Source organism: Embiotoca jacksoni, unplaced genomic scaffold, assembly GCF_022577435.1.
Source record: "Embiotoca jacksoni isolate LCO1_2020_lvr unplaced genomic scaffold, fEmbJac1.0.p SCAF_12, whole genome shotgun sequence".
In the NCBI taxonomy this organism is placed as follows: Eukaryota; Metazoa; Chordata; class Actinopteri; family Embiotocidae; genus Embiotoca; species Embiotoca jacksoni.
This window is the reverse complement of record NW_027185252.1, coordinates 1,274,221-1,302,087: the sequence shown is the minus strand read 5'-3', so window position 1 is coordinate 1,302,087 and position 27,867 is coordinate 1,274,221. Positions and strand designations below refer to the sequence as shown.

Here is a 27,867-nt window from a genome sequence, read left to right as displayed (position 1 = left end):
TAAAAAGATCATTATGAACTGAAAATGAAGAGCCATAAATCTTGTTAACGGTACAGTGACTCTCGAGATCACCACAAAGACACACAACACGAATATATATATATCAAATTTTTCATATGGAGACCTTCACTTCTGTCTTTCTTCCGTCTGTCTGCAGGAGGACGGGGAGTCCAGGTTTTACTGCGAGCTGTGCGATAAGCAGTACGTGAGGCACCAGCAGTACGACAACCACATCAACTCCTACGACCATCACCACAAGCAGGTGAGTCGGTCGGCCCCTTAACAAGGCACCCAGAGGTCGGGGCTTTATCCCGCCGCACAGCACCTTAAACCCTCCTGAACCAAGGTCACGGATTTATTACATCCCCGGCGCCCCCGACGAGCACTCGACTCTGGTTTCAGATACACGACACAACGCACACACTGCGGTCGACCAAATCCCACCAACACATAACGATATCCATTCTCGTGACCGCGCCGAGTGAAAACCGGAGCACTTCACCTGATTGATTTTTAGGACGCGTGGACGTATTGACACGGCAGCGCCGGGCTGTCGCGTTGCTTACTGATGGAATATCATAACGTGATGGCAAGTGTTGATGGATATTAAATATATCGGCTGCTTTTAAACCATGTCTTGTTTTGTTTTTTAATTTCTATATATGATGAACAGAAAATGTTGAGAGAGAAGTATTGAAGTTGTTTAAAACCGCCTTTGACTGAGTTGTGCTGAGTAATTTATAGTAAAGTAATTAGCCCAGTTTTTGGGGGTTTTCTTTTTTTTTGCTCCTCTCCAGTATTGAGCGACTGGAAAAACACTCATTCAGTACAAAAAGTTCAGAAGCTGTTCCTGTTGCACACAAATGGAGCACAATGATGTACATCAGGATCAAGCTGTAACCCTCATCAGTAACTAAGTTATGTCACTAAATGATTATCAGCACCTGAGGTACACATGTTTTTGTCACCACTGGTGCTTTTATTAATTCACTTTTAAATAATATACAATATGTGGCTGCAAATTGTCCACATCGTGCTGAAAAAAATTATTTCAGTTGGTTTGCTTGAGTCTTACGGGACTGAAGTTATATATATATATATTTTGGTATATAGTAAGAAACGCAGCAGCAAAATGAAAACGGTGGCGAATTAAATGAATCGTAGCCAAACAACCAGCACCGACCATAAAACAACAGAAGAGCCTCTGCTATAATAACTATCTCTTTAACATCTCTCGATGTGTTAGATCACTGTTGACGCTGCAAATCAATAAGTAGAACTGCTTTATGGCAATATTGGATTTTTTTTAAATAATGAGTTTTGCAGCAACAGGATTATTATCAGTCAGATATCCAATTTGTTGGATTTGAAAAAACAAATATTCCCATCTTCTTCTTTTTTAAATGAAAGACTGATGTTCCAGATAATGTATGAGGATTTTATATGATATAGTTTATACTTTATTGATATTTAAAGGAAAAGATTTCATGCATTTCATCTACAGTCCATGCTTACTTGAGAAAGAGGGAATAAAATCAATAAAAAGGAAAAAGAACATGAATCAATGTTTTCAAATGTCTTTTGTGTATAGAAACACGCTGCTGTAATCAGCTTGACTTCATATGTGTATAAGCATATGATTCTCTCAATATAAATATTGATTGCTGGGATTCATGGTGATTTTGCTTTCTGGAGCAAAACTTGTAGATTAGTTTTAGCTTCAAATCAATAGCACAGCTTGCTCCGATTAAATAGTAACACACATGTTATCAATAATGCACCCTGCTTACCTAAAACATGTGGGGACTCATCGCATTGCTGCAACGCTCCTCTTTCTCTCATCATGTTTTCTCTTTTAGTGTAAAAGGAGTTTGTACTTTCATAGTGGGATGAGGAGGAGGAGGAGGAGGAGGAGGGCGACTCTGAGAACTTGCAGCTGTTTACAAAATTATAGGCGCTGGGAGGAATGTATTTGCTGCAATTATCATTTGTTCACTTGCAAAGCGATGAAAGAGCCATAATATTTTTCACAGTTAGCCGTGTGTCAGAGTTATTAGGTTTACTTGAGGATGCCGAGCATTTAGGGGCATATTGTTGGAGACTGCAACACTTGCAGGAAATGGATTTTCCAGCAGTAATATTCTCCAGCCGGCGACGCGCTAAGCCGCCCCGTCTTTTGGTTCACGGTCGGTCACGGTCCCGTCTTCTTTCCTAAAATTAAGCGGCGAGGCGACGTCACCGGCAACCTGATGTGTGCTTGCTGTGACGGATGCAACGAGTCAGCCCGGGAAAAAAATATGACCCCGTTTAATGCCTCATCATTATGCTTAAAGAGGCTGTATGCTTCCCCGATTGAATATATAATTTAAACCGCGAGATCTGTAAGTGGGAGGAAGGTGACGTGCAATTTGTTGTGTTAGTTCCGTTACTGCAGCACCGTGGAGCTGAAAGGAAACAAAAGCTTATGAGGCTTAAAAACAACAGACTCTGAACTGAGAGAAAATCCACATCCACACCAGATGATCTCTATCTCCTGGTGTAAACACTTTGCTCCGACTCTCTGTGGCTCTTCAGCCTCAAAGCCACAGTTCATTTTAAGTCCAATGTGCTTTAGTAAAAAGCTTCACAATCGAAACACGCTTACAATCTGCAGTCTGAATGGTGGAAACACACAAAACAAAAAACTGAGCGTTTATTGTGTTCGCAGTGTGTCGAGTTTTTGCTTTTAGCATCATCAGTAGGAAATTTATCATCACTTCACCTGGTTGGTGACGTTTTTACGACATAAGAGTATCAACGAGGAGGAAAAACACTTTCCGAAATGCGACTTCAGATAATGGAGCGCAGCCTCGGGGGCCGAATGCATCAGAGGCCCCTGAAACAGACTCGGAAAGAGCCGGGTACCAAACTTTGATAGTTTTATGGCACCGACCGAACTGTTTCGATACCAAGTATGAAAACTGCCTCGTCATTCAGTCATAATTTTTGATACCTAAGCGACGTCGACACCCTAACTTTACAGCTTTAAATCTCATCCGCATCTGTGAACAAACTTCTACTTGGACGTGAACAAAATAACTTGGTTTCAACTTATTTCAGACTCATTTCTTGGCCACGTTCTCAGATTGAGCGTCTAACGCAGGGGCGGGCAAACTTTTTGGCTCAGGGGCCACATTGACTTTTAAAATTTGACAGACGGGCCGGGCCAGCACCAGATGCATACATATCAAACAGAAACATAACAAAGGCATCACGGTGTTCATACTTCCATTCACTTTTAGTGGGAACAGTGTTGTTGATCACCTTCTCTGTCAGAGCATCGAAGTCTGGTGTTAGTTTTGTTGTGTTCTCAGAACAGATCTGAGGTGTTCATCACTCAACTGGGATCTGTGAGGTGCTTTGTTGGTGTTCATCACACTAAAAGTCTGTTCACACACAGTAGAGACAAACAACACCAGCATCTTCTGGGACATCTTCTGGATGTTTGGACATTTGGCTGCTTTAATGAAGCATGAAACTCATCCGGTTTAAGAGAGTTGAACTTCTCCTTGAAGACGGTGTCCCCTTCAGGGGTTCCACGGACAAAAACTCCTCCGTTATCTCAAAATTGTCATGAATCCCTCTGATAAACATTAAAAGCTGAGCGGTGTCCTTTATGTCATCACTTTCATCCAGTGCCAAGAAATATCATGGAAATGACTCCGCTTTTTTGTTTCGCCTGCTGGCCAAGTCTTCGTCGCTGTCCTGCGTGATGAGCTCATGTTTTCTACCGTGTTCTTCTCTCAGGACACCAGACACCTGCTGTCTCTACCAGCACTCTTTGACAAACTCCCCTTCGGAGAAAGGCTTGATCCTGCAAACGATCTGCCGACCTCCGAGCGGTCGCCGTCCGTTCCCGCGTTGACTGGTTGTTCGCGCAATGAGCATGCTCGGTGGAAAAGTGACGTCTGATGTTGTATTCCTTTAAAACCGAAACGGTTTCTTGGTAAATAAGACACACAGCCTTCGACCGGACTTCAGTGAAAAAGTATTTAGTTGTCCGTTCCTTATTAAACACTCGGCGCTCGCTGTCGACTTTTCTTTTCTTTGGCCCGTTCATTGTTGCAGATGTGTTCAGAGCAGCAGCAGAGTAACAACAGAGAGCAGCCCGGCCTCCGCAAAATCAAGTCAATGTGTCACTGCGCCTAGTGCGCCACCTGGTGGACCGCCAGGTATTACAGGACAAGGTCAAATGAATGCAGTCGTAATTATGATATGATTTGATTTGGGCAATTCTGTACCAATCTTCGGTGGGCCGGATTAAAAAGACCAACAGGCCGGATGTGGTCCGCGGGCCGTAGTTTGCCCAACCCTGGTCTAACGACAGCATGTGAGGCGTTTAGGGAACATCAGTAAATCGCAGCGTTGAGCAATAATTTGCATTTTAGGTCTACAAGGGACATCGATTAATCGTCGCAACAGAAAACAATCTGGGTCTGTTTTTTTCTGCGTTATGTTGTGTAAAAATAACGTTTTCATATCGGACAACCTATACATAGATACTGATATATCTGCGATAGGACAATATCAGCTGATAAAATCTGACAAATGTGGTTTAGTTTGGCAGAACATTATATTTAAATAGAGACTCTTTACTTTACTAACAGAAATAGAAGAAACCATCTAAATATACTAAAGAGATCCGTGTCAGAGTTCATGTAATCAATCAATTACACACAAAAAAAACATGTTAAAATGACATTTAAAGACCTTCCTGAAAATGAGGTAGCTGTTGTGTCACTAATGTTACATTATGTGCGACATTTTCTCATGAATTATTGGTCACGGTGTCGGTTTAATGATGTAAACAACATAAAGAAGATTATAATATATTTTTTTGAAGGTATTGTAAAGGTGTTGCTTCACCTCCGTGGCTATTTTTTTAGGTTGTGGTTTGCGGTGATGTTGCCTCAGATTACGGTGAGCTTTCCTGTCAGTTTGTCACGCCGTATATATATCCACCTTCCACGAAATGCAGAGGCTGCATAGCTCTAACAAACCCCACAGCATCTGTCTCCCAGCCTGTCTCTTTGTCCCTCTGTGGTTGTACCTGCCTGTCTGTCTGTCTGTCTGTCTGTCTGTCTGTCTGTCGGCCCGTGTTTCATCCGTCTGTCTATTTCGGTCTGCTTATCCATTTGTCGGTTTTTCTCTGCCCGCCTCGCTGTCTGTCTGTCTTTTGTCTTCTGTCTGTCAGTGATGTGAGCCCACTGGTGTATTATTATCATTATTATTATCATTTGTGCCACACAAACACACCCAGTGTGTTAGTATCTCCGGCTTGCAGACAGCTTGCAAACAGAGCTCAGTAAGTGAATTAAGCTGGTCTGGACTGTACTGGAGCTGACACAGGCCGGCTTAGCAAGTACATATAATCACAAACACACAACTTTATACTCACACACAGAGCAGATAAAGAATTGCAGAGTTGACGGATGAACTCCCGCACACACACACACACACACACACACACACACACACACACACACACACACACACACACACTCAGAAACAAAACGTCTTCCACCTCCTTGTTAAAATAACACTCCTGCTTCCACCACTAATGGTGATGCCTCTCTGCTTTTGTCGTCCAGCGCCTGAAGGAGCTGAAGCAGAGAGAGTTTTACCGAGCGCTGGCCTGCAGGAGGCAGAGGAGGCGCAGGGAGGAGAGGAGAGAGGAGCGAGCGCTGAGGAGACTCCATCAGCATGAGGAGAGGAGGACGGGAGCGTGGTGAGTGACGGCCGACACTTCCTCTTGTTGTTTTAACTTGTAGACCGTATATAAAAGTGGACGTTATTTCAGAGTCTGAAAAATGAGGCTGATGCGGAAGTGTCTTCAGCTGCAATACCAGCGAGTGCCACTAGAGGTCAGCTCCAAAAAGCCTCCGGCTCCATAGACTCCCATTCAACTTCTCTCATCAAATCCAAAGTGAATAAAATGTGTCCATCAGTTATCTCGGTGTTGTTAGCTAAAGTCACTCCTTCTTATTAGTTTTCTGGAGGTCCATCTGAAAATAATCCCTCATTCATGAGAAAAGAAGATTCAAGAAGACCTGTTTTTGGGGGCGTGTCTTTTTGAGTCAGGTTACAGCTATCAGTGGGCGGGACGTAGTATAGTCAGGTTTCCCATCAGATCAGTCAGATCCACTGCTGGCTCCTCCCCCCAGCTTGTCCAAATATGGTCACTTCCTGCTCCAAACCGCTCCGAACTAGCAAGATGGCGCCGGCCAAAATCTGAATTCGAGGCTTCATAACGTTCACAAACCGACGGGTGACATCACTGCTGGCTGCCACTTGGTTTTCTCCCATTTATTATATGTGTGGTGAAATAAGCAGCCACTCTAGAAGAAGTTTATGTTGCATGACTTATATTTTGTGCAACTTGACATAAAATTAAATCATTTTAACTGTTGAAATGTTGATGGGATTGAAGGACTGTTTGCAATGTGAGCGGTCACTCCTAAAGGATCAAACCCAAAGATGCTCATCACCTGACTACAGCTCTACGGAACATTATAACGTCATTCAGCTCATTATTTTTGGTTTTATGACCTGCAAAGGTTTTGTTTATTCTCTCTGCTTTCATCAGTGTCATTTCCATTTGGTTTTAGCACCAAAAAAAAGTTGGAGAAAAACAGTACGTTTCCTTCTCAGAACCAAACAGGAGACAAAGTTAGAGACAAGAAACCTCCGTACAACGCTCATAACAGGAAGCTGAAACTAAAGCAGCTAAATGGAATTCAGCCATCAATACGTGTTTTACTTACAGCCAAGGATGGATTATTTAAAGGGTTCATGAGGCATTGGCCCCGAGCCCAGAGGGTCAAGGGGCCCCTGGGTCAGAGCCTCAGTTTGAAGTTATTGGCAATTTGCTTTGATGGAAAGGCAATCAAACAATTGCAAAAAGGCAAAACAACCATAAACAAACACAAAAGGACCAGAAACAGATGCAAAATGATCACAAAAAGTGTTAAAACAACTGCAAGGAGGCTTAAAGTCAATGTGATAAATGACTCCAAATTACCACAAAACATACTGAACAACCAGAAAATGTCCGCAACGAAACAACCACAAAAAAAGATGTAAACAACCACAAAAACATACAAAACAACTGCAAGATGTAAAAAAAAATTATAAATTACCCAGAATTACCTCAAAACATACAAAGCAACTACAAAAGATGCAAATGATCAAATAATGGTGCAAAGAGATGTGAAACAACTATAAAAACAAGCAGAAGGCCCACAACAGTAATGTCAAATTTGTGAGAAATGAATCCAAAACATACAAAGAACCAGAATTACCACAAAATAGTGTAAAAAGAAATGTGAAACACCCCAAATAAAAACAAATTAAAAAAAAAAAGTAAAACAACTGCAAAACATGCAAAAATTTGTGTAAAGTGACTAAAAAATGATTGAAAACAACCCAGAAAAGACAAAAAGATATGAAACAACCATAAAAAGAAGACAAAGTACCACAAAATGACCACAAAAAGATGCTTTTAACTAAGGGGGGGCTCCCGCTCATATGTAGAAGGAGGGGCCTTTTACACGTCTGCGCCGAGGCCCCCAGTGTTTCATAATCCGCCCATGTGAGATGTTCCTACTTTACAGCTGTGTCGAAATTGCTGAAAAAAAAAAAAAATCGACATTTCTGTGTGTGTATGTGCTGGTGGGAAGCGCCGACATCTGGGACTTTCAAGTGGGCTGCCAAACAGCTCACGTGATTTGTGTTTATAAAAAAAAAAAAAAAAACATTTCCTGCAAGACAAACGATAAACAAACCGAGAGGTCCAGAAACAGACGTCGCGGATTTTGGCCACAAACATGTTATGAGGAGGGGTCATCTGGCGAGCTACCAAAAAAAGAAACAGAGAAATTGGTTTCTCAAAATACATGTACGATATCACATGAATGCACAATTGGGATCTCAAAGCTGCAAGTCGCAACCTGAGGACGCCCACACGAAGACAACGTAGCTCTCCGCCAGAAAAATAGTCCCCGAAGACACGATCAAACGCCCGAGACTTTTGAAATCCGTGCATGAAGAGTTATCTACGACTTAAAGAAAAAAAAAAAAAAAAAAAAAAAACTTCATGAACTGACGTTTATTTCACAGAGCTCCGCGTGAGTAAAAATAAAACGGGAAAAGGGAGATTACTAACTAGCTCCTTGGTTACAATAAGCGTTGGCACGGCAACCGATAAAAGCATCTCGCGGCGTGCTTTTGCGGGGATCTGTTTGCCGCTCGACGGCGAAGCGCCGGAGACCGATCGCGCTGTGGGGGTCGAACCCGCCCGCTCGCACTGCAAGCGGCGTATCAGTATCGGCTGTCATTGCCATTTTCAGATTTGCAACAATGCAGTTTGGCTCCTGGCAACAAAAGGCAGCGAGAGGAGAAGCGTGGCCAAATTGATTTTAAGCTGGATTTCAGCTCTGCTCTCCTCCTTGTCCTCCTCGAACGCTCGTCTTCTTGTTTCCTCTTCACTTGTTTACTCTTTCTAAAAACAATTTGTATCCTCTCGTTTGTTCCCCCAGATTTTCATTTGTTTCTTTTCATTTCGTCCTTTTCTCCTCTTCGACTTTCTCTCTTAATTCGTCTGTTCTTCTTGTCTGGTGTTTTTCTCCTCTTCTCCCCAATTTAATGTTTTGTTTCGTCCTCGTCTTTCCTCTCGTCCTCTCGCCTTGGTTTCATGTGTCTTCTCTGTCATTTTCTTCTTTTTATCCTTTCTTGTTAATTCCTTTTTATCTTTCCTTTCGTCCTTTCGTCCTTTCCTTTCGTCCTTTCCACCTCTCCCGTCTCCTCTCTTGTATGTTTTCTTTAATTTCTAATCGCTCTTCTATCACTTCTCTCTTCCCGTCTCATTTCCTCTTCTTTCTTTCCTTTCGTCCTCTTGGTGTTTTAACTTTTTGTCATCTTTCTCCTTCCCTGTCCTCATCAGCGCTCCGGGTTCTGGTCCCATGTTCCGGTCCACCACCGTGGCGGTCGACCCGGCAGATGAGTCCAGGCCGGACTTTGTGCAGAACTGGGCCGGCATCCATCCGAGCAGCGCCACACTGGGAACAAGTAAGATCTCTTATCCACTTAAAAGGCGCGTACTCGGCGGCTTAAATAGTTTATGAGTGTGTGTTTGGTTTTGGTGATGAGGGTATCAGTCTGGATATTGAGGGATTAAACGGAGTGTGGTCTGCTGCAGAGACGCGGAAATATCCTTATCGAGAGCAGACTAACAGGAAAAGAAATGGTCTGAAGATGCAAAACACACACACACACGAGGAGATGTGGTTTGGGGAAGATGTGGTACATAACACGACAACAGGAAATGGTTCTGGGCAATTATCCACTGAATGAAATATGGCTGTAGGGACTCCGTGACAGTAGCATCTGTAACAAGCAGAATTTCAGACCAAAAACAATAGTTTCCAATGAAGCTGCAGCGATCAGCGGAGTTGCTTTTTAGAGTTCGACGAACTTGAATGCACAGATTCCCGCTGTTTGACCAACTGCAAACCGTCCTGACAGCGCTGACCTTCGTGTGAATGGAAAGCCGGAGACTGGAGAATAAAACAAACTATCATCACGAGTTGTGTCACGCCCACATTTATCATCGCATTTCCACGCTCTGCCGGGGTCTCGGCTTCGTAGCTCCGAGAAGGGATTTCTAGTTGCGTGAAATGGCCTGCCTATCGCCACGGCGACCGATGTCAGGGGCCAAGAAGCTGTCGGGGGACCCCCGGGGGGGTGTAGGAATTTCAATGTGGGCCCTATCGCACTTGAACCATTTCACAGAGCCAAATAACAATTAAACAATGTTAATATAACGATTCAATGATAACGATAGTTCGAGACCACCTTGTGTATAACCCTTGAGATTTGTAGTATCTTTGCGTATATCTTTAATAAAATAAATAGACTATAATTCACGTGACCTTTTTCGAACCCTCCTCATCACGGCGCATACGACGGGCATCTTTTGCGTAACTCTGCTGCCAATGGCTGTAAAAAAAAGAAGAAGAAAATAGCAGTTTGAGAGGAGGAGAGTGGCACCGAGGGCACGCAATTACGTTTCCGATGCAGGTGGTGTGTTTTGGGATTCAGGCGTAAAACGGTTACATTTACATAGCGCTTTCATCCAGGCTTCAAAATTGGCCTCTTTTTCCTCTCACATTCACACATCGATGGCGGCGAGCTGCCGTGCAAGTCGGCAGTACGGCCGTCGGAAACAATGCGGGGTTCGTTATCTCGCCCGAGATCACGCTGACATGTGGACAGGAGGAACTGTGGGAACCAAACCCTGTGATTAATGCCACTTTTACGACGATACCATTTTATTATCTCTACTTTATTTAGTGATGTATTACCTTTCCGATAGACACACCTCTCGGCGTAACGCAGTGCAGCTCAACAGCCCGACATCCTCCAAAATGATGAATCAACACCTCTCGAAATCTGAGCGTTAAAACCTTCGTGGAGGTTGGATTTTTTTTCTTTGTGGGATTTTACAGATTTAAATGAAGTGTACATACATATGAAAGTGTACATAGAAGCTCGTCTGTGAAAACAGTTCTAAGAATGAGTTTTGGGGTAATACTTTCCAGTTAAATACGTCATTTCATCTGAATTTATTTCTGATACCAGCTCCCTTTAGTCTGTCACAAGTGGAATTTAGAGCGCAAAATAAATGCATCTCTTTTGAGAAATAAAGAAAGCCTAACATGGAGCGTCCCTGCCGTTTCAAAGAAACAATCAATTGTCACCCCGTCTTTTATGAAAATATCTCAGTTGCAAGTTTTCCTTTTTCATTTTAAAGTTGAAACTGACGGAAAACTTCGACAACTCCATTTAAATTCAACCTTCTTCCGAGCGCTAAATGCATTTTTCACATTTAGGAAAGGAAGAGTCATAATTCATTTGAAGACTTCCCCTCCTAAAGCTCAAACATTTAAACAAAGAGGGTTTTTCTAGAGTGAGGAGAAGCCACATTATGGATTACTTTTAAAGGGTACAAGTCATTTTACTAAAACCTTCACTCAATAAATAATAGTCTGAATCATTCACCACACTGATGTTGTGCTCCTCTGTGGTTTTACAAAGATGGATATTACATGTTGAAATAAACCCTTTAATCTTGTTGTTGGTTTTTTTCCACTCTTTTCCTCTCATTCAACTCTGTGCTTGTGTTTTTCTTAAGTCCATCCTACGCCCATAAATCATATTCAGATGTGTTAAAAGCAACAAAAGAGTAATGGTGAAGAGCCAGAGCGCTGAATGAATGCATAAGGAGCTTAGTTCATGGGATGTCTTAAAAATGAGTGCTATTCTTCTACATGTATCCCGTCCTACTCCGTTCTTTATAGTCAGGTTAGGCAGATAATCCTGTTATGTTTCGCATGTAAATGTAACCAGTGTCAGCTGCTTTAATCCCTTTCTGCTCTCCCCTCCATCTAGAGCCTCAAACCCCGATGATCCAGCCCTTCCTTCCCCTGGACCCGGCGCTGGAAACCCGACTCCTGGGCAACGCTCAGTGGGCGTACGGCCAAATGGACGCCAGCAACACCTCGACTGCTGCGGCGGGATCCTGCATCCTCAACGAAACCCATCTGGACTACAATCACCTGACGGCCGGCGACATGATGAGCACTGATAACACGAGTATCAACGACGCCACCAAAACCAGACACTTTAACAAGATCCCTTGGGCTCATAATTATTTAAGCAACCCCATTACGCCCAATAACATCACGACGACTGCCGCGGACGGCGCGGCTAATGGCTCCATTTTCAACAAAACCATAGTGACCAGCATCAGCAAGAACTCCGCCGCCGCCGCCGCCTTCGCCAACACGACCGACGTCAGTGTGAACAGGAGCAGAGCAGTTTGCGGCACCTCCGTCCCCGGCCGAGTCCGTCCCGTGTCCTTCTCGCTGCCCAAAAGGACCTGCGTCCTCCTGCACCAATCAGCGGCCGTCTTCATCCAAGCCGGGCAGGGCTCCGGTTTGTCAGCGAAGCACGAGGAAAGAGCCAAAAGTCTGGGGGAGAAAGTCGCCGATCAGCAGCTCAAATCTCCGGCATCTGCAGACGTGGATGTTGTGGCGGTAGATCGTTTGGATACTGGAAACCAGTGCGGTGCGGACGGTAAACCTGCAACCCGGCACTCTGAGGCTGCAGCCATCACGTCTACCGAGAAGGGACCGGCGGGACTCTCTGGGACCGGCGCCCAGGTTTCTTTATGTAATCGCAATGCGATCGGAGCTGAGGACTCTGTTATCGGTGGGAACGGAGCCCAAATCTCCTTATGTAATGACAATGGGACTGGAGCCCAAGTCGGCAATGAAAGTGGGACTGGAGCTCATTTTTATTTAAACAGCGGGCTACTGGGACAGATTTCTGACAGTGTAAGCACAGTTGCGGCAGAGGATTCGGTACGCAGAGGCAACGAGGTTGATGTGGGCGATCAGACGCCCCAAGAAGAGAAGGATCTGCTTTGCCCTGCAACAAATCAGCCTGGAAAATCAATTGCTGGTGTTTTAAGTGACACCAAAGACTCTTCAGCTCAAACGCAGCCCAAAGAATCAAACTCCTCGCCGTCAAACGGGGCGAAAGACTCGACCTCGGCGCACCCCGCTCGTCCCAAAGAACCGTTTTGTCGCGTCCTAAGCCGAGACGGTAGCAGGGTCCTTCTCTGGCCGACGGAGATGGTCAGCTACACCAAGACGTCGCCCTCCGTCTCCTACAGCGTCAACCCGCTGCTGTACGACTTCAGAGCGCACAACAGGGCCAAGCAAGGGGGTGAGGAAAAGAAAGGAGGCCTGGAGGAAGGGAGGGAGAGAATAAAGCCATCTGTGATCAAACAAGCCAACTGCCAACAGAGGCAGGAAGATACGGAGGGAGGAAGGGAGGAGAGGATAGATGAAAGGGAAGAGGAGGATGAAGGAGGACGGGCAGGAAATCCTATGGAACCTGTTGCCCGTTGCGGCGGCAGCGACGCAGTTCCGGATCACTCCGGCTGCCACGATGAAAGCGCTTTAAAATCCGATCCTGTTTCCGCAGAATGCCACCGTGCACCGGCGCTCGGCCTTCAGAAAGCAGGGAGGAGGAGGAGGAAGAGGAGAGGAGGGGTGAGGAGGGGAATGAGGAAGAGGGGGAGGAGGAAAAGAGGAGAAGATACGGATAGAAAAGACTCCGAAAGGGGACGAAGAACAATAAGCGCTCTTTGTGGGAATCAGATGTATGAAGGGAGGTTGAAAAGAGAGGGCGCCGCAAAAGAGGAGAGGCGAGAAAAAGAGCTATTAAGTAATCTTGCGGCAAATCGGCCGGTAGGAGGGAGAGAAAAGAGGATGAAGGGAGAGGAGAGGAGGATAAGAGGAGATCAGACGGAGCGAGAGAGGGCAGGTACAAATGACAAGAAGAGAGGAGAGCTATTAAGTAATCTTCCAGTGAATCGGTGTAATCGGTGTAACCAGCTGTGTCTGCAGGTGAAAAGGGAGGCCAGCCAGCATCAATCCCAGCAATCAGCCTCCGGGTGGGGCCGGGGGCTCAGAAAGCTCCTCTGCAGGGGTGCAGCATGTAACTCGGTGATTAGCCCCGTCCCCGGGTCTGTCATAGAGACGCCACGCTGTCCCGCAATTACAGCCGACCCCGCTCAGAATTACAGAGAGACGGGAGTGATGCACAAAAATACACAAGCGGTGAGGCGGGAAGGACAGGGAGATGAGGAGCAAAGGAATCCAAGGAAGATAAGAGGCGTTCAGGGCGCCGGGGAAAACGTGTGCAACCCGGCGATTAGCGGCGTCGCTTTTCCCCGTCGAGACGCAGCAGGCGAGGCGGAAATTTGCCTCGTTCCGAAAGCTCACAGGGAAACAGCGTGCGATCCGGCGATTAGCCTCGTGCCGCCTCCCGCCGGAGAAGCAGCGCGCAGTCAAAGACAAACAATACCCGCGGGACGCGGCGATCCCGTTTCGGGCGCGACCCCGCGCTGCTCGGCACAAACGGACCGGAGAACGGGATCGGCTCGCGTGAGCCTCGCCGGCGACGTGCTTTCGAAGGAAGCGATGTCGACGGGAGCGGCGGCGGCGGCGGGCGGCAAGAGGAAGTGGAGTCCTCCCGAGGACGCGGCCGCGCCGAGGAAGAAACGGAAAAGGGGAAGGAGGCAGACGAGGAGAGCCGCCGCTGTTTTGAGACACGGAGGAGCCGGTGTCGGTTCGACCTCCGACCTCAGCGTGGACGAGGCCCGTCGTAGTCAGGATCACGCAGAGGCTCTCCGACTCCGCGGCAACGGGACACTACCGGACGACAAAACCGCCGACTGCCTCTCAGTTTGCAGGACGACGGGAACGTTCAGCCGCAACGCGACGGGCACGCCCGGTGACTGCTGCTGCGACGGCGCCGCCGATCGCTGCAGACAGATTGCCGTCGGCTCCTCTTCAGGCGAGGAAGAGCTGCGGTCGTGGACAGAGAAAGCTCTCGGTGACCGTCGCACCTCCGACGCACCGGACGAGGGTCGCGGGGTCGACAAACCCGACGACTCGGCCGTCCGCAACCGACGCGACGAAGACAATCAGCCAAACGCAGATTCACTGGGTGACGGCGGCGGACGAGGGGCGGAGCTTCACGCCGCTCACCGGGGCGACGAGCCGGACGTACTTCCTAAAGACTCGTTCACCTGTAGCGCCGACGACACGCACGCCGACCGCCGAAGCAACGACGCGCTTAATCACGACCGGATAAAAACCAAACCGCACACAAACAACCTCTCCGATCCCGCGATTGATTACAAAACCTGCGAAGGTGTTCGTCGAAGCGTCGGCGAGGACGTCGACGGCGGTCGGCGCGGTCGTCTCGACGCTGATCGTGTCGCTGATTGCAATCACTGTGCTAATGCTGTTGTCGAATGCGAAGGGGAGGACGTTGCTCAGAGGGACAAGAGAAAGGAGGAGGAGGAGGAGGAGAAACAGATGGAGAGGAAAAGGGTGAAGGAAAAGCAAGAGGAGTGGGAGATGGAGTGGGTGAGGAGGAAGGAGCGGGAGAAGGCGGAGAAGGAAAGGGAGAGGAGGAAGGAGGTGGATTTTGAACATTTCTACCCGGAGAAGAGGCCTCGTTTTGCCCGTCGCCTCCCTCCGCCGTGCATCGCCCTCCACGCTCCTCTCCTCCTCCCGCCGCCGCCATCGTCCTCCTCCTCCTCCTCTTCCTCCTTCTCCTTCCACCACACCATCATCCAGCATCACCTCTCGCTTCTCCCGCCTCCGTCGCACCTTCCCGTCCCCTCCTACCCCCACCTCCTTCCCTCCTTCTCCCCACATCTCTCTCATCTCGCTCTCAATCCACCTCCTCCTCCTCCTCCTCCCTCTTTCTACGCCTCCTCCCCCATCCCTCTCCTGGACGGCCCCGGTCCGTTTCCCTTAGCAGCAGCGTTTCACCCGGTGCAGAGTCACCACCCGTCTCTGTACCCTCCTCCACATCCAGCGGTTTTACCCTTACAGGTGTTGTTCTGAAAACGTTCACGTAGAAAAAAAAAAGAAAAAAAAAAAGGTACATTTCCCCCGTTTTCCACAGAAAAAGTTATCAGCCGGGCGAAAGCAGATTTGAGTGTGTCATCGCCTGCATGCTCGTAGAGAGGATTAAACTCGAGGGAGGACGATTTCAGGAACGCTTAAGCAGAAAAACAGAACCGATCTTTCTTTAAAGCCAAACCTCGGGCAACCTCGTCGCTCCGTCCAAACACACTCCAGCACTGATTCACATGTCGAGGGGGAGGAGGGGGGGGGGGGGGTAAATAAAGATGGCTAATTATCTTCATCAGCCGCAATCCTGCTCAAAATGAGCCTCAGGTGTGCAGCCAGCGGGATCGCGGTGGGGACACACAGCTGGGCTCGTTTCTCAAAATCAGTCAACGCTCCTGTTTTGCATTTTGAAACCGATGATTTTGCTCGCGAGGCATGTTGGACATTTTTATGACTTTAAAAAGGACAAATTCCCCCACATTACACTCTCAGACATCTTTGGTCTGCGATACGACTAAACGAGCTTCGACCTCAGTCGTTTCCTTCATTTCTCTGAGCCGCTCGTTGCTCATAAATAGCCGACGACCTGCACGACTTTTTAGGTTGTCCACAGGCAGGAAGTCTCTTTGCTGCGTCCAAATATGGTCGTATTTACCGCCTGCAGCCCTCTTGTGGTGTTCACGACGGTCTGAACTCTAATTTTTCCGATAATCCTCGAGTTCACGAGTTGTGACGTCGTTTGCTGACGTTTACGGAAAGGTCAGAGGTCACGGAAGTTAATGTTTGGTTGCATGTTCAGCTAATATATTGTAATTTTAGTCGTATGGAGTTTGTCTTCATAACTTAGATAACAGCCTACATGTGAGGAAAATGCTGACCTTCCCAACGGCGTCATCTTTTCCCTCGGTGCCTTTTGCATATCCTGCTTTACGTTATCACCCCCGTTAGCTTGCTAAATTGTTAGCCTCTGTGGCTTCTAGACGCTGTCCACGTTGCCTAGCAACAGTGGGTATTTTTTTTTTCCGACTTGTAACCACGAGCTCACAACTTCCATTTGAACGCAGCAACTTCGGCAAGTCTTTATTCCCCCGAAGGGACGGTTTTCTAACGTGTTAAAAACACAGTCGAGGGGTTTCCTGCTTCACGTTGATACTAAAATAAATACGTCATCTTTTAACAAATATGAAACAAAATTTCTCTGGTTAACTTTCTGTAAAAAAAAACTTCATATTTAATCACTTCATACCTAATAAAACAATTATACTTCCATGTCATGAGATATAATTGAGGACTTCTCATCCTCGCTCAACGAGATCTGGAGCGAAACCCTCCTGAACAGCTGAATTAAACATCACATTAAAGGGGAACTCCACCGATTTTACACATCAAAGTTTGTTTACAGATCTCGGGGAGTTGCCCTCCGGTCACTTGTTTGGGGCTGAAAACTACAACTTTGAAATGGATAAAAATTAAAAAAATTAAAATGGGAGCGTGTGGAGTTACCCGACCGTCGTAGCCCGTCGCTCGTCTCCGATTCAGACCCGAGGCCAAATCAGCCACTACAAGCGTGACCTACCCAAATGTCTTATTGCAGCAATCTGCAGTCAAAGTGCATTGTGGGTAACGTAGGCGCCAGAGGGAGGGGGGGAAAAAAGCATGGAATAATAATTCAAAAAATAAAGAGAGATGATATCTCCGGTTCTGCTGCAGCAGTTGTTTAAAAAAAAACTGTCCATTGTGAGCCCGACGGTGTTAAATATGCTAAATCGGTGAAAGCACTGAAAAGGCGAGCGTAGTAATGGAGCGACGACACGTCCAGAGTGTGCGGAGATAATGTGAACACCAGCCGGTCGGACTAATAGGACATTTTCTGGTTCCGACATGACGTGAATGCAGCATCGACGACTGGAGGCTCAGTACGGAGGCAGCAGTTAGCTGAATGCTAACGAAATGATCTCAGCGCAGTATGAAAAACCCAATTTCCTTTAGGATGTGGACGTTAAACAGGAGAATAACGACGCAAGGTTTCCTCAAGCGCAAAGAAAGATCTTTGTATCTTCGGTATCTGAAAATGTACATGAAGCAGATGAACGGTTGATGGTTTCCACCCAGAGGGGTGCTGTGGGGAACTGTAGGTCAGTTTATACTTCCTAAATCTGAAACGAAAGATTTCACAAACAAGCCGATCGGTTGATCAAACTCCAGGTTTAGAAGAATTACCTAATTATTATCAACACAACAAGAAAGTGTTTAAAATCAAGCACACTTAAAGACGTCGAGCTCGTTTGAAGACGATTATTCGATGATTAACTGAATAAAAGAAATCGACAACAAGTCGACAGCGTTGTTCCTGAAGTTATTTTCCAGCTTCCTCGTTTCGCTTTCAGTTCGAGACAGAAAAACCACGTTGATTTGTCGTTTGTTTTGTTTCCGTCCACTGCTCCCTATCAGTTATTAGTGCAGGCCTGCTGATGCCGCCGGAAGACGTGTAAACCTGTGTCTCCTCCGCGGCCGTGCGACTGCCGAACATCAGAGCGAAATGTCCAGTTCAGAAATGAGCCTTTTTTTTTTTTTTTTCTCTTTTGATTTTGATGAACCGACTTCCTAGCGCGCGACCTTTTCACCCGACGCTTCCAGACTGTCGCTGTTCTGCCTTTATCACGCCGAGGCGACTGCGATAAAAACATCCCCAAAGTGGTGGATAACTTTACATTTAGCGGTGACACCCGGTCACACACACGCACACGCACACGTACACACACACACACACACACACACACACGAGGCGTGTGATTCAGTGACATGCAGCAGGAGATGCGAGGGCTGCTTTGATTGTCAGGTAATCACACAACAAGCATTTTTTGTATTATTTTTTTTTTTATTAAAGGTCCCTCCTCCTCTGTTGTCGTTCAGCGGCTGCTGGTTGCCGTCTGACAGGTGATTTTCCACTCTGTGGTCGGTGAGTTGAAGTCACATCCCTTCATTCAGACGCGAGGAAGTTCAAAGTGTTTCTCTGCGATCAGCCCCCTCAGGGGGGATTTTTTTTTTTCCCCCTTTAAAGCCTTGAAGGTTTACAGCTAAAGCTACACAAGAATAAAAAAATAAAAAAGAAGGTAGATGCGGACCCTTTATTTCCTTCTTCAAAATCTCTTTCATTGGCGAGTTCATTATCTCTGGAAATCCGTCACAATTAACCCCGCCGCGGGCGCGCCGCGTCGCCGCCGACATGCGTGGCACCTCCTCGACTTCGCCGGAGGTGTGAATGGAAAAAGGGGGAGCGAGGAGGGAAGAGCGTTGTTTTTCCTCGCAAGCTTCTTCCTCTCGTTTCCTCTGAAGTCGAACATCTGGCCAGCGACCGGCTTCTCGCCGCCGTCGGCTGCAACCACAAACAAAACAAAAAAAAACTAATAACGATACGCATTAAAACTCAACTGCAAAGGGGGCAGTTTTTTGTGGGCGGATCATGACGAGGCCTTTAAGATATATATATATATATATATAAATAAATATAAATATATATCAAATCGGCCTTATTGATCCCAGAAACCTCCGACACACTCGGTTTGATTCATCACAGCTCCGGCTTGCATCTTTTGCCCACTCTGCTGTCCTTTTTCCGAGAAGTCATCCGTGAGCAGCTTCCTCACCAGACGGTCGCCGGCGTGTTGGGCACGTCGCCGTGGCGACACTACGCAGCCCAACGGTGATGTGCGTGCAGCTAATGACCGGCGGCGTCATCCCCAAACTATCTCGCAACTTCTTCTTCTTCTTCTTCTTCTTCTTCACAGCACCGAGTGCAAGAAAACATCAGAACCGTATTGTTGTCCTTCGGGAGGAGGGTGGAGGGGGGGCGGGGGGGTGGAGACCGTATGTTCTCTATGAACGCAGGTTTTTATTTATTATTGTGATAAAAAAAAAAAGCGTGTATATTAAAGAAGGAGGCGGAAAAAAAAAAGCTGTTATTAGATGTATTTTTGTAGCGAACCCCTCAGTTGAATGAGGCACAGTTTTTGTATCATGTACTCCGATGCTATTTTAGCGAGTAAACGACTTGTCCTCTTGTTCAGCTGTTGTACATACTGGATGTACTTTAATCATCAGTTAATGGCTTTTTAAATAAAAAAAATATTTAAAAAAAGGGCCACACTTGAGTTTCCTTCAGAGAGCAGTTGTACCCTGTTTTGTCAGAGAAATGTCTTGAGACCTGATAAACTAATATTTAGCTGATTTTTCTTTTTCCTTGTTTGTGTAATCTAATTTCAGCAAACTCATATGCACTGATATTATCCCTGCTAATATAATAGATCTAGTTAAAACCCGTTGAGAAAAACACATTGCTCTGAAAATGGAAATAAACCATTAGACTTGATATCACAGCGTCTTGTTGTCATTTTTTTTTTTTTTTTTTTTTTTTTTTTTTTTACTTGCTTTCATTAAAAGTCTGTCAATCGATAACTTTTCATGATATTTCACTTGCTTGTGAAATAATAAAGGAAGAAAAGACAAAAAAGAGTCCGCCGCTTATTCAGCGAATATTTTGACTGAAAAAGAGATTTAAACCACAAGAAGAATAAAAAAAAAAAAAACACTGCTGTGAACTCGTACAACTCCCTCGGCTGATCAGATGTTTGCTTTGGGACCGAGACCTTGGGTGTGTGTGTGCACGCATGTGTGTGTGTGTGCATGTATGTATGTGTGTGTGTGTGTGTGTGTGTGTGTGTGTGTGTGTGTGTGTGTGTGTGTGTGTGTGTGTGTGTGTGTCCAGAAACCCACAGACAGCTGGGACCATCATGTTCAATGACTAAAATAGCGTCAAAACTCAACATGTTCAACACCTGGGGCTGTGTGAGTGTGAGTGTGTTACATGTGTACAATATTTCCATTTGTGTGTGTGTGTGTGTGTGTGTGTGTGTGTGTGTGTGTGTGTGTGTGTGTGTGTGTGTGTGTGTGTGTTACATGTGTCCAATATTTCCATCTGTGTGTGTGTACTGTATGGAAGTAACAAATGCTGTGAGTGTGACGACTCGAGTTCACTTAATTACCGAATCAACGGTTCACAGGAATTTTGCTCGGGTGACCTTTAAAAACCAACTAGATAACCTTCTGACATTAGAACTCGTGAGACTGTCAGGGATTAGTTTCACAAAGTGTTCGTGTTTGTGTATTTGTGTGCGCGCGAGATCTCTCGGGCCCCCGAACTCGGCTTCTTCTGGGGGTCTCCGTGATTTGTTCTTTTTGAAAGGTTGCTGGATGTCTCATCTCAAGACGGCCGAGTGAGTCAACGGGCTCCTCGGCGCGCCGGCCGGCAGAACATCACGCTTCGCTTCCTTTCGCTTCGAACCACAGAAACTACTCAGCACACAAGTTTAAAGCAAACCTCAGTCGTGGCTTTCATTCTGCACTTCACCGGGAGAGGAGAGACAAAGCTCCTCAGCATTAACCAGCCGATGCTCTCGACGGGCCTGACAAAGAAACAAGATACGCTGAAAGATGTATGATATTTACGTACAAAAATATATTCATAATAATTAATGTATCAGAAGCACTCAGACAGATTGCAGAAATATATCTTTAGGACATTGCTGCTGTCCTCTAAGAATATTTAACGAGGAGACAGCTGAAAAAACACCTTGTGCAAATACAGTTCTTAAATTAAAAATATAGCGATTCATTTGGGTTGCCTTGTGTACACAGTCCTGGACAAACGCTCGATTATTCCTAAAAATTTAAATTCCATTCTCCAAAGAGCTTCGAAAATGGCTTGGAAAAGATTCATGATACCTCTCGCTGAAGAATAAATGGACGGCGGTGAGTGTTGTCTATTTAAAGCTGCCTCAGACGACACGTGATGTATAACACGTTAGTGACAGGTCAAACTCGGCGGGCAAAAACAACAAAAACCTGACATGGTTTTGTATCCTCGTCAGTGCTTCTCCCTTGTGGCGTTCCTCAGGGCTCTATTCTCGGCCCAGTCCTATTTTCCTTTCACAGGCTCCTCCCATGAGGTTCATTCTTGAACAGATATGGCTCCTCCTTCTCCCGTTACGCAGATGATACTCAAATTTACCTGCCATTGAAATGGACAGATTTTATCTCTCTAAAACTATTATTAGACTTTAAGGGTTTTCCATATTTTAAAAAAAATTTTGAATTTGATATTTGGACACTAAAAAACTAACATCTAGGCTGATCATGAAGTGAGGTCAAATCTAGCTTTTGAGGCTGAGGCTTTTATCTAAAATCAAACCCTTTTTATTGATTATTGATTTTGAAGGTTTTAATATGCTTTTCATTTTTCTACACTTCACGACAGTAATGTCCTGTATGTTGCTGTTAGCCAGACCTCCCTCTCACGGTTTTAGTGTATTTAAGGCTGTCCCCTTCAATGCCATGTTAAAACACATCTTTGCCCCGGCTTTTCACTTCGTATGATCATTGCTTTTCTTTAATTGATTTACTTTTATGGTCCTAATGCTTTTATTATTTAGTAATAGTCTTATGGATTCTTTTATTTTGATTGCACAGCACTTTAGTTGAGTTGTTTTTATGTTGCCCGAGGTGATAAGAAAGAAAATAATTGCTGAGCATCGAGGTAAAAACGACAAAACTACTGGTCGATCGTGACAGAAGTTTAGATGGTGAAAAAAAATAAGAAAAGACTTCAACACAGATTCAAGCTACGAAACGTACGGTGCAATCAGACAACAATGTGTGACGGCGTCACGCACGGCTTTTCTTAATGAAAGCCGGCTCGATGGAAGAAGACGCTGGAATCTCCACTTCTGAAGGGGCAACATGAAATAAAGCCCGACTGGAGTTTTGCTCAAAACGCATGTTGACAAGTCACAATGCTTCTGGGAGAGCGGCCTTTGGACAGATTAGACGAAATTAGAGCTTTTTGTCACGTCGGCTGTGTTCACGGGAGAAAACATGAAGCTTTCAAAAAGGAAAAAGGAACAGCGTCCCCGCTGTGAATCTCAGAGGAGGCGCAGCTGTGGATACGGGTCGGCTCCAATAAACACAACGGCACAGACAAATCAAAAGACTCTCTTCTGGAGTGAAGACATGCTGCTCGGTGTCGGAGGTCATCGCTCCTCCGACGGGATAATGAGCCAAGAATGGATGACGGGAAAACATCGGAGGAACATCGGCCCGCTATACGAGGTGAGGAAAGTGGAGCCGTTGGCTTCACTGCAGCGACTGCCTTTAAAAAAAAAAAAGTGCTATTAAAACATTCGCTTAAAGCCCCCCAATATTTGTTATTTATTGAACTCTTTGCTGAAAGTCTCTCCTGTAAAAACGTTTCCACCGGATTTTGTAACCTGGCTGCAGAGACTTGCTCCCATTCAGTCAAACGGAGCGTCAGTGCGATCGACCCGGCCGACGCTTAAAACAAACAAAAAAAAGCCAAAAACGGAGACGAGTTTGAAGAGTCGCCCGAGGCTACGTGAACTGCTGCTAGCGCGACAGCGAGCGTATCAGATGAAGGTTTGGAAAGCTGCCGTCTGGAGTGGCCGTCACAAAGATTTTAGTTTGACATATTGATGCCGATGGGATTACAACGCTGGGATGCAGCACCACGTAGTTTATTGGACATTTAATGCATTTATGAAATATCTTATTTTATTGTTTTGAAGTAAAAAAAAAAACCAATAAAGCGAGTGGGACGACGTTACAAGGCTTCGGTGTCACGTCCCGAGTTAACAGCTTTTACAGCCTCTTCTCGTTAGGCACCTTTTTAATTACAGAATTCAATTGTGAGCATTTAATGCAGCTCTCTTCCTGTCGCATGATGTAATCTATCAACAGCTGAGGCTTTTAAAAAGCAGACATATCCAGAGCGGTTTTTAAAAAAAAAATTTTTATATCTTTATAGGACCTTCACTTGCTTCCTTATAGGTTTATGTGTTTCCTTTAGAGAAAAGGATTTGGGGCAGATGATGACAGTGAAATGTCACTCGGAGGATAAATTCAGAGATTAAATTTACAGACACAAAGGTGCGTCTTGCTTTGCTGAGCAGCTCCAGGGAACATCCAACTTCATAATAGTTTCGTCTTGCACTTTAAGTTTATTGCCGTTTTTGGATGGAGATGTTTATTTTTTGTTTTTTTTTGCCAGCAGGTTTATAGGAAATCACAGACAGGCCGGAAGGGTGGTAAATAAATCAAAATGACTGAAATACTGCACTTTAATCTGGTTTTTATACATCTTTTACGTTTTTCTGAGCAATAACTCGTTAATTTTCACAGCAGCCATGAATTATGGCCAAAATGACTTTCAGACATTATCTACGGAGTTTTTGAGAATTTCTTCAGCCAGTAAATGAGCATGTAATCCATCCTCTGTTGGCTGCAGAGATTTTCATGCTTAATTTCTCCAATTGTGAGGATTTAAAACTGAAAGAGACCAAGTTTCACAATGAGCACTTTTAATTATGATAGTCGAATGGATTTTACTTCTAATATTTAGCCTCGTAAATAAGTCCTTGCGAGACCCTCTCCCGTAATGTAGTGTTAAAACCGTTGTGGCGTGACTGCATTAACTTCGGGGGGGGGGGGAGCGGTGGATCGGTGGGACCCTCGAGGCATCGATCTGCGGTGCTCCGGCACACACTCGACGGTTGGTAATGACGAACGTTTCCTCTCGCAGGAAGTCAAGACTCGGAAAGCCCAAAACCGCGGGTAAGCAGCAGAAAGCAATAACATTTGTTCTAACAATTTTTGATCACTCCTGGCTGCCGTGCAGAAATGGGTCACGGCTGCCAGAACCGCATCAAACATCTTGTAGTCGTCTGAGTCAGTGGAATCTCTGATGGGCCTTTTTCACCGCGCTGTCAATGCGGCACTCCCGTTTCAAAGCCGACGATGTTTTAGTGCTGAGGAACTAGAAAGTTTTCTTAGCCTTTCCACTTTTCTGCTCACTTATGATGACTGATTGCATCTCATTTCGCGCCCGGAGCTCCTTTTCTCACCGTTGCTCCCGTTTAGGTGAAACAAAAGGTTATTTTGGATTGAATAACTTTCCGCCGTCCAAAAAGTGATCCATTATCTGGTAATCGGCCTGACAACGGCGGCATCGTCTGTGAGCTTAAACAACTTTACGGACTCGTCCAGGGACACGATGTGTGCAGAGAATACAGCAACAGGGTGGAGGAGGCAGCCTTGAGCGCCTCCTCTGCTCAATAACCGAGCGTTTTCGTGCTTTGCTGACCACCGAATTTCTGAGTCTAAAACCCAGTTACACAAGGTCTGGCGAGGATTTAAATTCAGACTTTCAGGGGGTTGCCATTGATTTGACATCGAACCACTGTTCAAAAAAAGAGAAATCAACAGCAGGTTCTTGATTCAGCTGCGATCGACTGATAGCGTTTGACTGAGGAAGTGCCTGAAACAACCCAGGTGGATTTTCTACCAGTTAGAGGAAGTGTTTCCTTTAGAGAAAAGGACTTCGGGGAGAAAACTGAAGACAGAAAAGTATTTGGGATTCCTCTTGTAGTATTGACTACAGACTGTTTGTTAAAGTGGTCTGAAAAATGAGGCCGATGCAGAAGCGCTTTAAGCTGCAATACCACCGAGTGCCACTAGAGGTCAGCTCCAAAAAGCCTTCATAGACTCCCATTCATCTTCTCTAAAAATTAAAATTTGAATTGAATAATTTTGTTCTACAAGTTATCTCGGTGTTGTTACCTAAAGTCGCTCCTTCTTATTTGTTTTCTGGAGGTCCATCTGAAAATAATCCCATCATGAATTTGAAAATAAGCCTCCTTTTTTGGGGGGGCGTGTCTGTTTGATTGACAGGCCTGTGATGCAGTCAGGTTACAGCTATCGGTGGGCGGGACGTAGTATCGTCGTGTTTCCGATCTGATCGAGTCAGATCCACCGCTGGCTCCTCCCCCCGGCTCGTCCAAATATGGTCACACTTCCTGCTCCACACACCAGCCCTTACAGAGTGTTGCATTATGGGTTGCTGGTAGCCTTGAAGATTCAACCAGCCCTAAAAAGTTACCGAGAAGTTCAGGTTAACCTTCAGCAATTTTTGAGTGCTCAGGTAATGTGTTTTGCTGCCAGAAGTCAAAAATAAAAAAAAATAAAAAAAATTCCTCCATGTTGTGAAAACATGTCCAAAGCATCTCAAAGAAAACACAAACCGGCAACCGAATCATCTGTCAAACAACCGTGAATTACTGCTGTCACCGGGTGTCACGACGAGCAGCGGAAACAGACAAAAGAGAAAAATGTCTAAAAGGGCGTAAAACGCTGACCGCCTCTGAGGAGCAGACGCAGACAGCGTGCGATTATGTGACTGACAAACTAGACAACTGTGGCATTTATGTTTGGCTTTATTTCATGTTTCACTTTTCTAAGAGAAAAGGCTTCAAGGATGAGTACCCTCACAGAGAAAAACTTCCCGAGAGAACTCGTCTCATGGACCTTTTAAAGATCAAATTTCTTTTCAAAAATCGCTTTTTCAAAAATGGGGTAATATGATATAATCTTATATTTGTGTCAACGCAGTACAAAGCCCTCCTTGATTTGACATTGAGCTGATGTCTAAAGAAAAGAAAAGAATAGCAGGATTTTGGCTCGACCGAGGTGGTTCTTCACGAATCTACCCGTTTATTGATAAATCTGCAAACCGCAATATCCTTCAATACGTCCTTGGTTTGATTTTTTTTTTTCACCAGCCGCACACCTGCTCCATTAATGAACAAAATACAGGAAGTAATGAAGCTCTGTTAATACATCAAGCTAAATATTGAATGTTTCATGTTATATAAACATGAAAAGTCAGTCACAAAAAAAAAAAAGAAAGAAAGAAATGTGCAGAAGAGCACGTTAAGACCCCCCAAAGATGTCAAGGTCCCCGTGAGGCGTTTCATGAACTCATTTTCTTACGTGTCAATGACAACTATTTCCCAAAAAAGAAAATTGTGACTTCTAGACGGCGTCCACGTTGTGATTTTACAACTCTCCAAATGTTTGTGTGCTCCCCGTATCAAGCTGATAAATGCCTGTACATTATATATTGAGCTGTTCACCTTGGTTCTTTACTTTTCTTTTAATAAATAAGACAGTCAGGCTTTTGGTTTAATAACATTTTATCACATTGCAGGTGTTATTTTGACTGTCAGAACCGTTCGAAGCGGCGCTGATCTTTAACATTTAGAGCGTACAGTACACCAGCAGCCACTTCTCACGTTTTACACTCCAAACTCTCACTTTATTGTTTTTGCTAGCGTCTCACAGCTGTGAAATGAAGATCTCACAGATTGCCGCGCCGTGAAATAAAAGTAGAAAGCGTGTGTTTTAATCATCGTCCGGTGATGAAATGCTGATGCGCCTCCTGGCCGCGGTTCGCCGCGGGCCGCTGCCAAGCGCCGTCGGCGCAGGTGGCGAATCACAGCCGGCCAGCAGCGGAGGAAGTGATTACGGTTCAGGAGCTGAGTGGGATGAACCGAGGCGCCGCACGGCCACTCTGCGGCGCCTCGGCGTCGGCCTCCGAGGTTTCAACCAGATGTGACATTAATGTGCTGATTGTCAGCCTTTTCAATTCCGTCACAGGAAGGTGGACAGGTCTGATTTGTCCCGAGTACTTTATAATATGGTTTAAAGACACATAGTCGACGCTTTCATCTCCGTCATTCAAAGCCTCTCTGTCACTGTTGCGTCTCTTAAGTGCCGCCAGTGATTTTGCCGTCACAAACTCTTACAGTTAACAGATGAAGGAGCTGTGAAGTCTCGGCATTTTCGCTGGAACAACATCCTTTTAAAGGATTGTTGTTTTTTTTCTCTCCAACAGTCTGGATCTTGATTTGTTAGTTTATAGTCAGGGGTGATGTGTTATTTATTAATGTACCGGTTAGGCAGTGGATCATTTCTGAGGTTGTGGAAACACAACCTTGATACAATAATCAATCATGTATATTTGAATCATTTTAATCTAGAAAGTCAACAATTATTACAGTTTAGTACGTTCGGCCATCGTCTGAGGACACTATGCCCCGCCCACCTATAGCAGAAACCTGACTGCACTATAGGCCCGTCAATCACAGAAATACGCCCCCAAAGATAGCGCTTTTTGAGGCTCAATATCTACTTTAATGACGGGATTGTTTACAGATTAACTGGCAGAAAACGAATAAAAAGGAGCGACTTAATTGGATGACGCCATAATGACCGGTGTAAAAAAATGTATTGACTTTGTATTTCATGAGAGAAGTTGAATGGGAGTCTATGGAGCCAGAGCCATTTTGGAGACGACCCCCCATGTGGCCCCCGATGGTATCGCACTTTAAGGCGCTTTAATTAAGGGCTTTTAATTTGAAAC

At 45.3% G+C, this 27,867-nt stretch overlaps 1 protein-coding gene across 2 annotated transcripts in view; it reads left to right on the top strand.

Annotated features, from left to right (window-relative positions):
• Nucleotides 1–19,908, top strand: part of LOC138195100 (G patch domain-containing protein 8-like) — a 59,511-nt gene extending 39,603 nt beyond the window's left edge. For both annotated transcript variants that reach the window (XM_069144177.1, XM_069144176.1), the window contains 4 exons: nt 158–262; nt 5,631–5,767; nt 8,981–9,105; nt 11,488–19,908. In XM_069144177.1, the coding sequence (XP_069000278.1) occupies nt 158–262; nt 5,631–5,767; nt 8,981–9,105; nt 11,488–15,530 (4,410 nt within the window). In that variant the 3' untranslated portion in view covers nt 15,531–19,908. The remainder of the gene's footprint in view (nt 1–157; nt 263–5,630; nt 5,768–8,980; nt 9,106–11,487) is intronic.
• Nucleotides 19,909–27,867: the final 7,959 nt, after the last annotated feature.